The sequence below is a fragment of the Eulemur rufifrons genome, chromosome 16 (genome assembly GCF_041146395.1).
Source record: "Eulemur rufifrons isolate Redbay chromosome 16, OSU_ERuf_1, whole genome shotgun sequence".
Lineage (NCBI taxonomy): Eukaryota > Metazoa > Chordata > Mammalia > Primates > Lemuridae > Eulemur > Eulemur rufifrons.
Window position 1 is genome coordinate 6,562,781 of NC_090998.1, and position 17,494 is coordinate 6,580,274.

A 17,494-nucleotide genomic window follows, 5' to 3' on the forward strand; every position below is an offset into this window, starting at 1 on the left:
CTCACTTTGGGTATGAGGAATTGGAGTCAGGGAAGGAAGAAGACAGGATGTATTTGAAAGAGAAAAATCCAGAAGCTGCATCCTTCAGGATGGCAAAAGTAATACACATATAATCTATTTACTACGCCAAATCTATTTACTGGCCAAAGATAGACTTGGGAGTGAGGTCAGAGGCCTGGGCACGCTCAGGTCACCTCCACCAGCAGGAGCTCTGGAAGATGCGCTCGGGAGCCGGGCAGGCGCAAAGCGGCACAGCCTCGGGCCACACGTGGCCTCCGTGCACGACGGCAGCCCCCGCGCCAGGATCCCGGAATGTGAGGAGCTGGCCAAGACCTCAGACTCACTTTACAGATGAAGAAGACAAGCTTCAGTGCTGGGCGCAGGGCTTGCTGGTGGCGTGACAGGGCATCAGTGTCCTCTCTTGAAATGGAAAGTTACACGCACAGATGCAAATCATATGCAGATACATGTGTCCCTGCATCTCATACCATGGAATGTGGCCCTAGGGAAAATTCTAGTGGAAATGCCTGTTTTCACTTGTAAGTATTTTTTGGAAATACCTTCTTTGCTTCCTATGGCACTCCTGTGAGCTAAGTTCTATTTTTCTCAGATCCCATCAGGGTCAACCCCAAACATTTTCCCACCAACTCCCTCCCTGACTTTGGGGCTGACCTGGCCACTGTCTCCCCCACCCCTGTTCCCAATTCCACCACCCCCATCACCACCCCCGTCTAGCATTGCTCTCACCGGCTGCACAGCCCCTCACTCAACCCTGCCCGCGGGAAGACGGGAGGGAAGGCGCCAGCCCTGTGCGGCGGGGCTCACCATGCCCGGGGGGCAGAGGCAGCCAGACACGCAGCCCATGCTCATGCACTCCAGGTCGTAGTTCTGGCACGTCTTGGCACACTCCAGCCCTTCAGCCCGGGGGTTGTCGGCGGGGCACACCAGCTTGACCATGGGGGGCCGACAGGACAGGCTCCTTTTGCCTTGAAGGTAGGAAAATCAAAGGGGGGATTAGTGAAGGAGTGAATGGATCTACCTTCTGCACCATCCTTTGGTCCCTAGGTGCTTTCACTCAATTCAAGAAACTCAGAGCTGCCCACTCCCTGGGACTAGATGCTGCCCAGCCTCTGAGCCAGCTTCCCACTGCGGGACTGGGAGGGCAGCCTCACCTGCCCATCTGAGCTCCTGACCGCCGGCCTACAGTGGCGGTGGCTCTCCCATCCTGCACTCACCTGAGGGCCCACACCTCCCAGCACCTTCAGTCCTGCTGTGGCAGGCTGCATGGAATCAGGATGCACTGCAGAAACTTCCAGACTCAGGCTTTAAAAGACTTGGGTTTGGGTGCTAAAAAAGGAGCTTCAGTGGGGCCCAACAGAACCATTCCTGAAGGGTGACAACTAACGTAGGAAGGGAAGGTCGTTCAACCACAAAGACTTTAAGGGGGCCTTTGCTGAAATGCCAGCCCCTGCCCAGCCACTCTGTTTAAATTTGTGACACTCCGTCCCTGACGCTCCCCCTCTCCTCCCTGCCTCGTTGATCTCCATCTGTATCCTGCATACGCCCTTCTCACCATGTGACATACTACATACACATGTCACAGACCGGCCGACGCCTGCGCACTGGGCCCACTAGAATGCATGCTCCGTGAAGGCAGGGACTGCCGTCCACTCTGCTCATGGACAGCTCCTAGTTCCTGACAATTAGTAGGTATCAACGGCTGATTGGATAATGATGACAGCAGATAACTGATACAGCATCTTTCTTTCCAAAGTCCCAGGGCACTTTGGCATTTGTCACTGACTGTCTCCTGTGGGCAATAAAGCCAGAATTTCCAGCCTTGTTTTTATATGGAAGCTTTTGCTAGGAAACAGAAACTCCACAAGGTTAAATGGCTTTTCCCAATCTGCACAGAATTCTAGGAGCTTTCTGACTTTGAAAGAGGTAATACCTTCCAGGGACTAGCCTAGAAGGCTCTGAGCAAGAGGAGCATTAAGGACAGGTCAAAGAGGCAGGAGGCAGCAGAAGGGGTGGGAGTGTGGGGAATGCTGAGAGTGAGAGAAAGAAACAGGCAGAAAGATTGAGGGACCTTGAGGTCACAAGTTCTGATTTCAACTTTTGAGCCATCCGCGCTCTGGGGATCTTGCCCCAGCTCTAGGCTGAGAGACGCTGCCCAGCCAGTCCCGCAGGGAGTCAGACCTGTCACCCAGGGCAGCCGGGACGCCAGCGGCCTGGCACAGAACCGGGCACCTGGGGAATAGGGGTCTATGGAAAGTGAGAGGCAGAGACAGAAGTGGTCGCTCGCCTCTCTCCCTCCCCCGGAAGCATCCTTCCTAAGCAAGCATGATCCTTATGGAAGCAAATAAGGCCCCTGTGACCCACAAACGTGAATGTGGCCCCAGCAGTATCAGGCCAGCCCCTTCTCCCTTCTTTGCTTGGTCCTTTTACGGCACAGCAACTATCCAGACCTCCAAACTGAGAGCAACTGGCCCCAACCTGCCTCTTTCAAACCCATCTGAGAAGCTTTCTAAACAAAGAGGTGTCCTCGTCAGCATGTCCATGGGGGGCCACCAAAGAAGAGTGATTGTCACCACAATCAAGGCAACCAACTCACTCAGCTCTTTTCTCAGCTAAGGTCACTGCGGGCAGAACACAGGTCTCACTGAACCCATCTTGCAGGTAATTCAGTTTTCCCCTTCTACACAACAAAATAGTCCTGCCTCGGTGATTTGGATTTACACATGCAAAGGCATGTCACAACCTGAAAGTCACTCACACAGACCCAGAAATCGTGGCAATCCTGGGCAAAGCCAGGGCCGTGCCCGAATGCACGGGACAGAGCCACCCAGCTCTCCCGACCCCACGCGTGAGCATCTGGGCAAAAGGGAGGTGAGAGGCCCCCCAGGGGCACGGTACTCACTGCGGCGAGACAGGGGACCGCGGAGCACGGCGTCGGGCAGCAGGCCTCCCGGGGCTCCACTCATGGTGCAGCGCATGACGCCGTCCTCGCAGTAGCTGCGGAGAGAGGGAGCCACGCCCAGCTTTCTCAGCAGGGTCTGCACCTGCCGCCAGCGTGGCACCGCCTCCGCTCACCCTCTGCCCCTCCAACCGGGCTCTCAGTCCCCAATTCCCCTGAAGCACAGCTTGCTAAGGTCACCAGTGACCTCTGTGTCACTGGACCCCATGGAATTTTTTTAGTTCTTTTGTTACATGATCCCCTTCAACATGATTCATCACTGTTGACGAGTCCAATCTTCTAAGGGGGAAAAAAATCTGTCCTGGTTCTTCGCCTGCTTCCCTGGTTGCCCCTCCTCAGCCTCAGCAGTCGCTCACCCCCGCCCGCTGTCCCCCGCCTGGCCTGCACTGTCGGCCTTCCCCAGGCTCTGCGCTCTCTCCTGACACTGTGCTGTCATCCACGGCACCCGCTGCAATCATAGGTGACTCACAAACTGACATCAGCAGCTCGGACCGCTCCTCTGAAGCCCATATGCTCAAGTGTCTACACGGTAGCTCCCTTGCGTGTCTCTGGGCACTTCGAACTCAGCGTGTCCAAAACGAAATGATCGGCCCCCCAAAGCCAGTCCTCTTCCAGGGCTGATTCACCGAATGGTACCACCATCCATCGGGTTTCACAACCAGAAACCCAGGATCGCCCCTAACACGGCCTCCCGCCTCATCCTCTGTCTGATCCACCACCAGGCCCTTGGACGTGGCCTCCCACATATCACTGGAATTCATATCCTCTTCCTTATCCCCACCGCCATGAGATGAGAGATCCTTCTTGCCCGGCTATGCGAAAACCCCCTGACTGGCTGTCAAGCACATTTCTATGAGTTGTGTGTGACTGTTTTGCAGGTATGTATGTTTCATTCACACAAACAGTATTAGACATCACACTGCGTTTTGCTTTTTCCACTGAGCCAGTGTTCGTCAGATGCATCCCTGTTAATCCATGTACTCCACGTCTGTTGCTCCTAACTGCGGCACGACACCCTGCAATGTGCACCCGCTGCCTGTCACCCACTCGGTCTCCCAGTCCCAGACACAGGTTGTCACCTGCTCCTCGCCACTACCAACAAAGCTGTGATGAGCATCTCCAGACACGCGCCCTTATGAGCCTGTGTGAGGATCTCGTTAGTAAACCTGCCCAGGAGCACACGTGTGGGGACAGCAGTGTAGACACCCAATTTGCACGTGCTGTGCCAAGCGCCCTCCTACATGGCCACACCCGGCTGTGCCCCACAGTAGCAGGTGAGGGGCCCATGCCCACTGGTCGTTATCCAGACTTCTAACTTTTCCAGTATAGTATGAAGTCATAGTCATTGTTTTAATTTACATTTCTCTAATGGTAATAATTTTAAATACTTTTAATGTGGCTGCTGATCAATAAATATTCACTGACTGAACAAGAGAATCAGCCCTTCCCTCTCGTGGCACACGGAGAAACTGTGCCTTCTAGTTTTTAACTAATACGTAGTTAAAAAAGAAAAAAAAAAATCCTCCCTCAAATGTCAAGCTCTGACATTTGGACATGACCCAAAAGGTTAATTTTATCAAAATCTTTGCAGATAGGTTAAAAATCAACTCCTGGCCCCAAGCCTGGCCTCAGCTGTGCTGCTGCTGAGATCCAAGCACGTGCTGAAGCCCCTCCTGGCCACCTGCGCTGCGCCTGCCTACACGGCCGCGGTCAGCACTCATGCGCCAGTGTGTTCTCTACAGAATAAACATAAACAGCCATGGACAAGCCCTGAGTTCCTTCTGGCACACCTTCTCCATGAAATCCAATTTTCTAAGTGAAGCGAAGACAGGATGCCCAGGAGCTTTCAGCCCTGGTGCCGGAAGGGGAGACACAGGAAGAGAAAGCAGTCTCGGAGACGTCACTGATGCCAAACCCTGAAAAGAGCCAGTCCCCAGCCCTGTTCACCCAGGGGCTGCTGTACACCATCTCCCACCTTCCCTATCACGGTGAGACAGCAGGCCACAGTCGCTGACCTCCAAGTCATCCCAGCGTCCTGTAGTCTGGCCTTTTTCTTCACCGTACTACTGAAACATGGGGGCCACCATGACCTTCTGATCACCAAATTCAACAGCCTATTCTCAGTGTAATATGAAGAGTTCAAGAGTACCTGGGTTCTAGTTACCTGTTGGATGATTTGGGAAAGTGATGTTCTCTCCAAGCCTCAAATTCTTTACTAAAAATGCAAGCTCTGCCTGCCCTACAATGGTGTTTTAAGGTCACAGAGAGAAACGTCTTGAAAACTATAGCCAGGCAACTGTAGTAAAACAGCCACCGGGCTAAGGCCAAGATCAAACCAACAGAGGATTTTACCAGTCCCTTCTGCCCTCATCTCCATGATATGGCGCCATTCTGGTTCTACCCTTTCGCTGGCCTGTCATCCTTGGCCTCTCTCAGGCAATCCTCCTTTTCCTCCTCTTGCCCTCTGCACCTTCCCCCAAGTTCTGACTCAGCCTCTTCTCTGCCCCTTGGCCCGCTCCCCCTGGTGAGCCTCTCAACCCTCCTGGCTACAACTGTCACCTCCACACAAGCCTTTCTCTCACTCACATTCCAAACCCATAATTCAAGCTCAACAGCATTCCATTCATTCACCAAGGTGTCCTCTTGCTAACTCAAAGTCATTAAGTCCAAAACTGAACTCACTACCTGCCCTCCACCTCCAGAGAGTCCTTTGCTGTTCTCACTGGTACTTTCCTCCCAGGGGTTCAAGTTCAGGACCCTGGGGCCAACTTCCACAGCACCTCCTCCTCCCAGACATCCTAGGAGCCCCCCGGCTTCCCTGGCATCTCTGGCTTCCAGCCTCACTCTTCCCTTCCACTGCGATCCCTGGGTCCAGGGCCTTACTGCCCCTCCAGCAGTCTGTGTCAACATGTCCCTGCCTGCAAACCTCATGTAGCTTCTAGAACCCACACCCGAAAAGCTACTCTTGATCCTATTTTCTCCCTGTTCAGAACTTCCCGGGGGCCTACTGCTTACTGCTCAAGCCTCAGTCTTCTCCTACCTTCCAAAGACCCCTGAACCTCCAGTCTCATATGTCCTTCACATAACATCTGTTCCTAGCAGAGGACCTGCCTTGGGGATTGTGGAATATTCCTTGTGCGCTTTAGTCCCTAGACCTCTGCCCCACCAAAAACAACCCCCTCCCATCATTGCAGCCCAACCTGTGCTGTTGGAATCCTCCTCGAGCTCAAAATCTACTTGTGGCATGGAATTTTCCCTAATGCCTCCCAAATGAAAATTATCCTTCCCCTTCCTGAATGAGTAGGGCTTTTCATGTCTCTCCTATGGCCAGCCTACCAAATGTTACAGTTATTTCACCTCAGTAAATACTTATGGTGTACCTACTTTGTGGATCAGGGCCTATGATACGGTCTCTACTCTTTGGGCAGTCATAGCCTACGGGAAGATGCAACACGTTTTACTGAAATCCAAGCCCAATAGCAATAATTGTTTTAACAGAAGTATAAACAACCTGCTTTGCATACATGAGGTTAGAGGGGCTGTAAATTATCTCACTGGAGTAGTGAAAAAAAAGCTTCATGCCAAATGCAGTGTGCAGACCTTGTTTGGATCTTGCTTTGAACAAACCAATTATAAAAAGACATTTTTAGACAATCGGGAAACATAGGTTGACTACTGGATGTTATTAAGGAATTATGGTTAATGTTTAGGTCAATAATGGTATTATGGTTACGTTTTTAAGTGCTTATCTATTTGGAAATATATGCTGAAGTTATTTGTAGGTGACGTGATATATCTGAAGTTTTCTTTTTTTTTTTTTTTTTTTTTTTTTTTGAGACAGAGTCTCACTTTGTTGCCCAGGCTAGAGTGAGTGCCGTGGCGTCAGCTTAGCTCACAGCAACCTCAGACTCCTGGGCTTAAGCGATCCTACTGCCTCAGCCTCCCGAGTAGCTGGGACTACAGGCATGCGCCACTATGCCCGGCTAATTTTTTCTATATAGATTTTTAGTTGTCCATATAATTTCTTTCTATTTTTAGTAGAGACGGGGTCTCGCTCTTGCTCAGGCTGGTCTCGAACTCCTGACCTTGAGCGATCCACCCGCCTCGGCCTCCCAGAGTGCTAGGATTACAGGCGTGAGCCACCACGCCCGGCCCCTGAAGTTTTCTTTAAACTATTTCAGCCAAAAAGGGGAGTAGTCAATAGATAAAATAAGAGTGGCAAAGAGCTGGGAATGGACACATTAGGGCTCCTTATACTATTTTCTCTATTTTTATGTCTGTCTGAAATTTTCCATAATCAGGACATTTTAACTGGACTCCCTAGTAGACTGTCAGCTCTTTGGGGACCACACTGTGTCTGGTTTATCTTGAGATCACCAGTTCTTTGCCAGAACCTGAGACAGAACAGGTGACAGGTAAGTGTTTGCCCAGCAAATGTTCTGTTGCAAATTTCTCCTGAGGTGATGGCAGCCCTGTTGAAACCAACCATCACAGGGGCCTGGGCAAGGAGCTGCAAGACGCAAGTATAATTCAGGGTTGAGAAATGGGGCCCAACTCGTGACAGCTGGCAATAAAGCTCAGGAACTCCTACTGCCAATCTGGAGTTCTATTTCCCTGCACGGTAGGGAAGTCAGAAGACCTGGGCCAAATGCCAGCTGCGCTTGTGATGTGCTACACAATTCTGGGCAAGCTGCGTCCTTTCTTGGGGCTCAGTTTACCCATCCATGAAGTGAAGGACTTGAAAGACCATCTTCCTCTCCAGCTCTGCCATTCCAAAGGACCCTGGCCCTGCTGCCTGCGCTTACCACGTGGTGTGATGGTCTGAGAAGATGTCTTCGGGCTGGAAGATCTCGCCATCGTAGTAACAGGGGCACTCAGCCTTGGGCACGCAGTCTCCCCTCTCATCCAGGTAGAGCCCTGGGGGGCAGAAGCAGCCCTCCAGGCAGACCTCGTTGCACTCCTCATCCGGGTAAGAGAGGGAGCGGCAGGTCAGGTTGCAGGGAGTCCCACACTGCAGGTACACCTGGCCCTGCGGGCAGCTCAGCGCTAGAGAGAGGGCAGAGGGAGGAAGGCCTCAGTGGAAACACCGGACAACAAGGACTGTGCTTCTAGGACTTGGGGTGCCATCCTTGCTGCTAGGACCCCAGCTGCATCCGTACGGCCATCACCTTCATTCCCTACTCTGAGCAAAGGTGCATTTCTCAGCACACAAATGTATATTCTAATTATGGAGGCACACTCTCCTCCCCTCAGCCAGGGATCATGCTCTAGTCACCTCTGAATAGGACATAAGAGAAATCCCCGTGGGTTCTGAAGCTATGAATATTAAAAAGAACTGGGAATGACAGGCAAGGGTATCCCCATGATGATAATGACAATGGCTACCATTTATTGAGCACCTACTGAATGCCCTGCTCTTCACACGAGCTTCACGCCTCACCCAGTGAGTGAGCTCCCCTCGTACCCTTCCTACCAGTAAGAAAACTGAAACTTAAGCTGAGTGACTTGTCAGTGGCATGCCTCTCAGGAAGAAGCAGAGGCAGGATTTGAACCCAGCTCTCTGTGACCCTAAATCTCATGCTCATAACCATTATACTCTAAAAAGAAAACAGTCCCTTGGGGGACATGCTAGTCACAAAGATCAGGGACACTCTTGTACCTGATGTGGGCAGCGCCCACCTACCCACAACCCTCACCCTCCCTGGCTCCCACAGGGAAATCCCACAGGAGACCAAAGCCAGGAGGAAGTGTAGCAGTGCACTAAGCAGCTAAGAGAATGGGCTCTGTATCCCAGATACCTGGGTTCAAGCCCCAGGTCCACCATTAGCCAGCCATGTGACCCTAAGCAGCATCCTCACTGGGAAGTACCCATAATATCCACCTGGGTCCCTGTGGAGGTTAAATGGGCAGGCACGCTTAGAGGATGCCTGGCATGTGATAACGCTCACTGCTCTTATTGTCATTACCAATGCCGGGGAAACACAGCCCCAGCCCCGGCCCCAGTGCAGCAGCCCACGATGGAACGGGCATTCCAGAGAAAGGTCTAGGTCCCAGGAGGCCTGGCATTCTGATGGTGACATTCTTTCCTGGTAGGGGAGGAAGGACAGGGAGGTGTGGGGAGCCACCGCACCCTTTCAAAACGCTTTCCCACTGCTGACCAGCAGTGCTATCTAAGAAGTGAGAACTTTGCTCTGGGCACGCTCCTCCTGCAACCATTAGGGTCCTTCCCTCTCTGACACAATCGTTTCCACAGCAGAAACCCCCGCAAAGCACTTCCCAGGCACTGCAAAAGTAGCTCTGGCCATGAACCTCACTGTGGGGGCAGAACCTCTGGAGCACCCTGCAGCCTCCCCCGCCTGCAACCACCTTGGACGTGGTGTTCGAAGGCAGCTGGGAAGAGAGGGGGCTCTCCAGTCATAGTGGACATTGATTTTTCTCTGAAAAAGTGGAGAGGTTGGGTCACTGGATGAATATTGAGAGGGAGGGTAAGTTAAGATGGGGCGTGTTGGGCAATACAGATGGAGATCCCTTTCAACACTCTGAGTCTACGATGACAGGGGCACATTTCGTCCATTAAAGAGCTGCTAGACTGGAGAGCTTCTTTTGTTCTGGTAGACTATCTCCAGCTTGGAGCTTCATTAAATTTCTCCTTTAGCCTTCTTCCCCAGAAGAAATAATGCAAGTGTCAGTTTCATTTATTGTGTGTCACCAGGTGCCACAGGCTCCGTGTGCTAGGCCCAGGAGAACAGAGACGACACCGTGGCTCCTTGCTTTCAAGACAGGACACAGGCAAGAACCCAGGAGTCCTGTGCAGCCTCTCTGGGCTCACAGGGAGAGCCCAAGGCCAACCGTCAGCCTTGTCTCTTGTCCCATAAACCCACAGAGACAGATCCCTCTTGTCCCCAGCCCGGCACTGCCTGCCCTATCACACAGCCTCAGGAGTCAGGACATTCTTTGATGGAGTCTCAGTCCCTCCACAGTGTCGCCCGTTTCCCTTGTTCTGTTCAGTGGAGGCTACGAACAGCTGCTCGTGAGAGATTAAAGAATATTTTGGTGGGCCCTTAGCAGCCCAGGAGAATGTCCTAAATTAGGAAACCCACCGGATGCTGCAGCATCTAATACTGGTGGACAACCAAACGATGTTCGTTAACAGCACTTCATTCACTCCTCATCACTTTCTCCAGTTTCTACACAGCAAACACGAGGAAACCGAAGTTCAGAGGGGTCAGCTGCAGGGCTCAAGGTCACATAGCTAGTAGTCACAGGCAGGCTGCCAGCGAGGACCCAGACTCTGCTGTCCCAGCCACTAGCCCGTCACTCCCTGAGACATCCCAGAGCCAGAGGGACAGGGAAGGCACAACCCCTGCATTTACGCACTTGTCCCCTTTCATTCTTATTCTTGCCTCTGTTCCTCTTTTGTATGAGATCGCTTTGACTCAAAAGATGAGCTGGCACATTAGACCTAAACTTCTCCTCAGATACACATTGTTAACTCCTTTCCCCATTTCTCACAGCTCCTCTTCTGCTGCTTCCATCAGCACCAGCTATGTTTTAATAGGAATGCACCTACTTCATCCTAAAAGTCAAAATATCCACTATCTTATCCTTCCGGCACATTCTCCTCACTTCTATGCCTAACTACTGCTACTCTACCGTTGGAAACAACTCTTCTCTGCCAAGACAGCAGCATTTTAAAACCATGGTCAAGTACACCTCCTCCAGAAAGCCTTCCTTGGTTGTCCCCGGCCTTACTCTAATCATCCTTTTACTCAGCATGATAGGTGCCTAGTAGGGGGACAGTTTCCATTTGTGCCTCAAAAAGGAAGCTTGGACTTCTACATCATCATTATTGCCTGACACGCTGGGCACTCAGCAAACGTCCCCAGAGCAAAACCAACAACAGAAAAGTGAGCACAATCTAGCCACTCAAGGGACCAGAGTGTAGGAGCAGACACCAACTCTGGTGGCAGGAATCTAACGGTGCAGAGTGAGAATCTAAAGTCAGCTGGGGACAGTGATGTAATTGAGCTTCATGTAACTTTATATAAATACAATGCCAGAGACTTAGGTGAGGGATCCCCCGATGGCTTACCCGGAGCTATAAACAAAGGATGTGCATGCGCACGTCCCCGTTGCCTTCGTCAGACTCAAGGGACGCCAGGACCCACTGGGATCTGGGACCCTCTCACTCTACAACCTGACCGTGCATGTATCAGACACTAGGTGGCAGCAGCCACAGGACTTCTCTGCTTCCAGGGACCCCCAAGGTTCCAAGCCCCCAGGCGGGGGGTTCCACCACGTGCCCCTGGAGCAGGCCCGTGTTGTGGGAGAGCCAGGCCCCACCGCAGCGTCCCGCCGCGAGGTGAAGGGGGAAAATGGGCGCAAATGAGCCGTCCCCACAAGCCCTGCTTGTCAAAATGCCCCGGGGCCCCTTTCCAAAGAAACAATGCAAGGAAATTAGTTGAAAAGGACACGCGGAGCCGGCAGGGCGCCCCGGCGATGGGGTGGCAGCCCGAGGGGCGGCGGCGCGCAGGACACGCACCACAGAAACCCGGCTCCCGCCAGGCGACGCGCACGCCCCTCCGGGCGCAGGCCGCGGCGTAGCTGGCCACAGCGTCGCACAGGCATTCCCTGCCGTCGGAGCAGGCGCACACGTCGTAGCGGCAGTTGCGCAGGTAGGGCAGCGGGCCGACGGCGCGGTGGCAGGCGGCGAACGCGGGGGACGTCAGCACGGCGCACGCCTCCTCGGCGAATTTGGCTGCGGGGAGAGGAGCGAGTGGGCGTGGGCGGCCTGGGGGGGAGGCTGCAGCAGGGGACGGGCTGCAGCAGGGGACGGGCTGCCGCGGGGGAGGGGGCGCTGCCGGGGCGGGGGCGCCCTCCGCGGGGGCCACGCCTTTCCTGGGGCCGCCTGGGAACGCCCACACGTGCTACCGCGGACTGGACGTTCCCAGCGGAGCACCCGCAGCCCGCCCAGCCCGCGAAGCTTTCGGTATCGTAACTGAGGTGGCGCGGCTGCTGCAGTCCAGTGACAGCGCCCAAGGGCGGGGACTGCGCGCTATTCTTTCCTTCCCGGGCTTTGGCCCTCAGTAGAAGGACTTTGAAGAGCAACTGACCCAGATGCAGACTGTCAAATGTTGATAGTAAACCAAAGGCCCACCCAAAGTCCCTCGCACCCCGCCCCCCCACCCACGGTGGGTGCACTGTCCCGTGGAACGCGCTGGGACGTGGGGACCTCCGGCCCCGCGGAGTCCCCGTCTTGCCCCCGGCTCACGCACTCAGGCGCGGGTTGAGGGCACAGGGGTCGCTGTGCTGCTTCTGCAGGTCCTGGCAGTCCCCGTGCAGTTTCCAGGCGTTCCCGAAGTCCTCCACCAGGGGCTCTGCCAGGCCCGCGGGCGTGCGGAAGTCGTCGCCCTGGTCGCCGTTGTAATTCCCGCACAGGCCGCAGGTCTTCCCGGCGTAGACTGGGGACAGCTGCGGGAGAAGACAGACCACCTTGGAGCCGCTGCCGCCAAAGCAGCCATACTGTCGTTTCGCTAACGAGGTGGTTTTAATCAAAAGAGTTCCCCGGGTGAAAAATAAATATTAACTTAATAAAAGGCAGCTAAACCCGGGTCTGCAGAAGAAAAACGTAAAAAGCTGAATGCAGTGTGCGCTCACCAGCTCCATCCCTGCTCCTAAATGTTAGTGACCTGTCCTGCTGGAAGGGATTTCAGAGATTAGTCATTGAAAGATGGAGAACCTGAGGCCCGGAGAGGAAAAGTGACTTGCCGAAGGTCACAGAGGCAGTGGCGGGGCCGGGAAGGGTAGGCAGGCTGAGCCCAGTCGGGCCCTCTGCTCTCCCTGCCTGTCTGGAGAGTGGCTAAGTCAGTGGGCCTGTCACCCACGGAGTCACGTGCAAACTCAGCCCCCTCTAAAGAACACTCGTGCTGGTCACACATGTGGACTCCACACGCAGGTGGAGTCGGTGTGGTCTGAGCCTCTCAGAGCTCACATTTGATGACAAGGAACACCACCTTCCTCCTAACCTCCTCATTTAACTCCACTGAGCATCACTGAAGAGAAAAGGCCACACCCAAAGAGGCCTCTGGGGGCTTTGATCCCAGGAAACCCGAGTCAGCGAGGACTCTGGGGCAGACTGCTGTGGGGTGAGCAAGAGGGGTCCAGGGTTCAAACTCCAGGCCATCGGCATGCGGCTCATTGTCCGTGCCCAGTGCAAAGTGCACATTCAGGGGCCTCTAGCGGGTGGAACGTGCCTTTCACTCAAGGCAGCTGGGAGCCCAACACGGCTGGGAGCACCTGCTGGTTTCTATTGCGAGGACCCCAATTCAGAGATGAAGCAGGGCTGGGACCCAGGAGCCCTGACTCCTGCTCTGCACAGCATTACGGAGGCCGGCTGACCTGCCCATGTTCTGAAACTCTCAGGGGCTAGGCCTGGGCCCCCTAGGGTCATCTCCTGGAGCCCCTTTCAGCTTCCAGCTCTGACTTAGGAAGATGCCAGGTGAACAATCTAGTGGAAAGTTCCAGACCCATATAAAATGCAACCAAGTGAATACTGTTAATAAGAAAGGGAACAGAGTAATGTTTCCTTATGAGCTCTACCAATTTCAACTGTTGTCACATTAGGCACCAAGGCACTCCCTGACCTCCCTGACTAACATTGAATCCCCCAATCCTGGCACTTCCTGCCCCCTTCTCTGCTTTAGTCTTCTGCCCAGGATTTATCACCTTCCAATATATAATATAATTTACTTGTTTGCTTTGTTTTTTGTCTGTCTCCCCCCATTAGAATTTAAACTAAATGAGACAAGGATTTGTCTGTTTTGTTTCACTGCTGTAACCTCAGCATCTAGAATGGTGCCTGTCTTGGTCCATTCAGGCTGCTGTAACAAAATACCACAGACTGGGCAGCTTATAAACAACAGAAACTTATTTCTTATAGTTCTGGAATCTGAGAAGTCCAGGATCAAGGCACCAGCAGATTCGGTGTCTGGTTCATAGATGGCGCCTTCTAGCTGTATCCTCCCACGGTGGAAGGGGCCACCTAGCTCTCTGGGGTCTTTTATGAGGGCACAAATCCCATTCTTAGTCACCTCCTAAAGGCCCCACCTCCTAATACCACGCCTTGGGGGTTAGGATTTCAACATGTGAATTTGGGGAGGACACAAACATCCAGACCACAGCAGTGCCAGTAAGCACTCGTAAATACTTGCTGAATGAATGAACCATTGAACAAATGAATGAACCAATAGATTCTCCTCCTGACACTGGCTGGAGTGCAGTGCCAGCAGTCAGGGCCGCCTGGGCAAAGTGGCACGACTGGTGAAGAGCCCTCCTCCCCGCCCCCCCCATGGCTCAGTATCTCCCTCTCCTCTTTCTCAGACACTCATGCTCCCCAGAGGCCCTCTTGTTCACCCCCACTTTCTAAAACTATATCTTCTTCGCCCGCTCAGCTTGTCTCAGAGGTCAGCGTGGCCGGGGTCAGAAGAGTGGGTGTGTCCACGGACGCCAGGCTGTGGCTGGCAAGAGCCCTGCAGAGTCTGAGATGGGGATGCTTAGAGGAGACACTTGCTGTTTGAAATAAGCCTCTGCCCAGCGACAGTTCTCACAAAGTAAAGACTGCCAGGGTCTTTCCACAGCATGTTGGCTAAGGCTGAGCTGGGCCCTGCATGTGGCTGGTTGAGCGCCCGGCCCGCCAGCCCCAAGGGAACAGAGCACACCCAGGAGGGCACAATCAGAGGGCCCCTGGCAACACCTCTTCTGGCGACCCCTCTCCCCCAGCCGGCCTGCCTCCAGCTATCTCCCCCACACCACAGCCCCCCCAAACCCAAGATTAGCATTCTGAGGCACCCCCGCCCCATCTCTGAGACCCCCTTTCCTGCCTCATACCCAAACCCACAGGACAGCCCCACAGGCCACGGGGGCCTCTCATCCTGTCCTGGATCTTGACCAAGGACATCTTCTTCTTGTTAGCTAAACTGACCAAAACCCAGCCCCAGAAATAATCCTACATCCCTTCCCACAGAAAGAAGTCGGCCTCCTGCTCCCTCAGGGGAGAAGAAGGCAGGTGCCAGGATGAGAAGCCATGGCCCTGGGGACTGAGGGCAGAATTGCGTGGAGGGAGAGCAGCTCTCCGTGGCCGGGAGGGTGCGGAGAAAGTGCTGTGACTGCCGTGGAGCCCTGCCTTGAAGACCCAGGTGCAGGAGGAAAGACTGGGCAGGGGCCAGGAGACCCCAGTTCTGATCCTCACCCTGTCGCCAAACAACCATGAGAACCAGGAAAGTTTCTCTTGCTAGAAATGATGGCTCTTATTTCCAGCTGGAAAAGAGGAGTGGACAAGAGGATCTCCCACCTTCCTACTGTGTGCTCTGTGGTCAGAGGTGTATGTTTTATAAAGGAAAAAGAAGGAGGGTGGGGGAGTTGGTCTGGAGCTCCCTCGGGGGCTCAAGACAAGAGAAGCAGCACGGCCTCACGGGAAGGGAGAAAGCGGGATCTCGCCGCGATGCTGGCGCCCTCCCCGGACTCTCCAACGACTCTGAGGAGCGCGGAGGCCCAGCGTGCAGGGGACTCCCCAGGGACCCTGGGACTATCGAGGACAGCTGCTCTCAAGTGTGGTCTTGGGGCTCATGGAGGTCCCTGATACCCTTTCAAGGGGTCTGTGAGGCCAAAAGTATTTTCATAATAATATGAAGACATTATTTGCCTTCTCCTTTCTCATTCTTTTACAAGCCTACAGTGGAATTTTCCAGAGGCTACATGACACGAAATATTGCAAAAGATTGAACGCAGAAGGAGATACGAGAATCCAGCTGTCTTCTATTACGCCAGCCATTAAAGAGATTGGCTGAGATGTACAACAGTGGTATTATTCCCATTACTTATTTTTGTTTTGGAAAACAGTTATTTTTCAAGAAAAAAAAGTGCTTATATTAATGTGTAGTGGGTTTACTGTCATTTTTTGAATGAGTTAATAAATACATATTTTAAATGTCTCTGATTTAATTTCTAATGTGGCCCAAATATCAGTATATATAATCCTCACAAAAGATCTTGGTTCCTCAATAATTTCTAAGAGTGTAGAGGCATCCTGAGCCCAAAAAGCCCACGGGTCTGGCGGGAAAGGCAAAGCGCAGAGAGCTAATCCTCGCCCTGCCACGCCTGGGTGGCAGTGGGGGTCAGAGCAGGAGATCGGACCGGAGGATTAGATTCAGGCCATGAAAGTTTGGGAGTGCGGGACTTCCCTGTGCCTTGGTTGCCTCGATTATAAAATGGCAGTAACAGCACCCACGCTGCCTACCTGCCAGGGACAGTTCATGAGAAACCACGTGGAGGGAAGCCTGGCGAAGGTGTGGATTGCTAGCCGTGTGGTTCGAGGGCCACAGAGAGCAAGAGGACGCTGCCCACCAGTGCAGAGTCCTGGTGTCCAGGGGAGGAACTTGGTAGCTCCCTGTGCAACCTCTCCCAGGCAGAGGGGCGGCTTCCTCCTGGCTGTGGGTTCCAGTGGGGCTCTTCCTGTCCCACCCACAGCAGGCACCCAGGGAGACGGCCCTGCTTCCAGGCCCCGTTACAGTGGGAGACTGGACAGCAAACCTGCCCCTGCCCCGCAAGAGCCCGCCCCCGTCTGGGAGCCCTTGGCATACCCGAGCCCCAGAGGGGAGAATCCCCAGGGCGCCCAGAAAACAAACACCAGCTTCTCATACACAAGAGAGGCCTGTTCCCCGCCTGGGGGTGTAGGGCAGAGGAGAAAGGAATTCTTCTCCCACCACACAAAGCCGCTCTGCCCAGAGCACAAGGGGTACTTTGTAAGGGTCGGGCTGTGGGGAGGCTGTGCCTCTGGAGGGGACCCACCTTGACCAGCAGCCTCCCACGGCCGTCCCAGTCCATCTCCAGGTCCTCCCCATAGCTGAGGCGCACGGAGGCCATCACCGTGTGCTGGATGCGGAGGTCACCTGGAACCCAGCAGGACAGGATTTAGGCCGAGGTGGGGGGAGGACAGGACAGGGCAATGGCAGGCAGACGTATTGTAGGAGGAGATGGGATGTCTCAAAAGGACGGTAGCAAAGAACAGCAATGAGTTAGCGGCAGATGGGCTGTCCATGAGGCTTACAAGGGTCTCGGGAAGGGTGATCGATCGGGTGTTGGAGGGCAAATAGGGTTCCCCCAAAAGGAGCCTCTGTGCCCTGGCTGTAACCTGCCATTGCCCCTGCTGCCACTGGAGGGCGGCAGAGGTTCCTGCAGAGCTTCAGGCTCTGCGTACCCTTGAACCCATGAGGCTGAGCGTGCCTGAGACCCTGGCCGTTGCACACTGTCCAGGCGGAGTTAGTCCTCATGGCTGAGTGATGCTGTGTGCAAGGCTGAATGCAGCAGTTCTCGCTGCTGCGGGGAGGGAGAGACAGATGGGAGCATAGCCTTGCCCTGGAGGAACAAACATACCATGTGTACCCACTAGCCCACGTTCCTCCACTGTGTGCAACGCTAGGATACTGGGCCACAGGGTGGCCAGTGGTCACGGAGAAGGAG

General features: G+C 54.0%; 1 protein-coding gene across 1 annotated transcript in view; it reads right to left on the reverse strand.

Annotated features, from left to right (window-relative positions):
* The window catches only part of VWF (von Willebrand factor), a 142,723-nt gene that overhangs the window by 77,600 nt on the left and 47,629 nt on the right, over positions 1–17,494 (reverse strand). Inside the window, exons 13-18 of the mRNA XM_069491458.1 lie at positions 16,823–16,923; positions 12,253–12,448; positions 11,520–11,735; positions 7,783–8,023; positions 2,921–3,015; positions 826–986 (exon numbers count right to left, since the gene is read on the reverse strand). Of these exons, the coding sequence (XP_069347559.1) occupies positions 826–986; positions 2,921–3,015; positions 7,783–8,023; positions 11,520–11,735; positions 12,253–12,448; positions 16,823–16,923 (1,010 nt within the window). The remainder of the gene's footprint in view (positions 1–825; positions 987–2,920; positions 3,016–7,782; positions 8,024–11,519; positions 11,736–12,252; positions 12,449–16,822; positions 16,924–17,494) is intronic.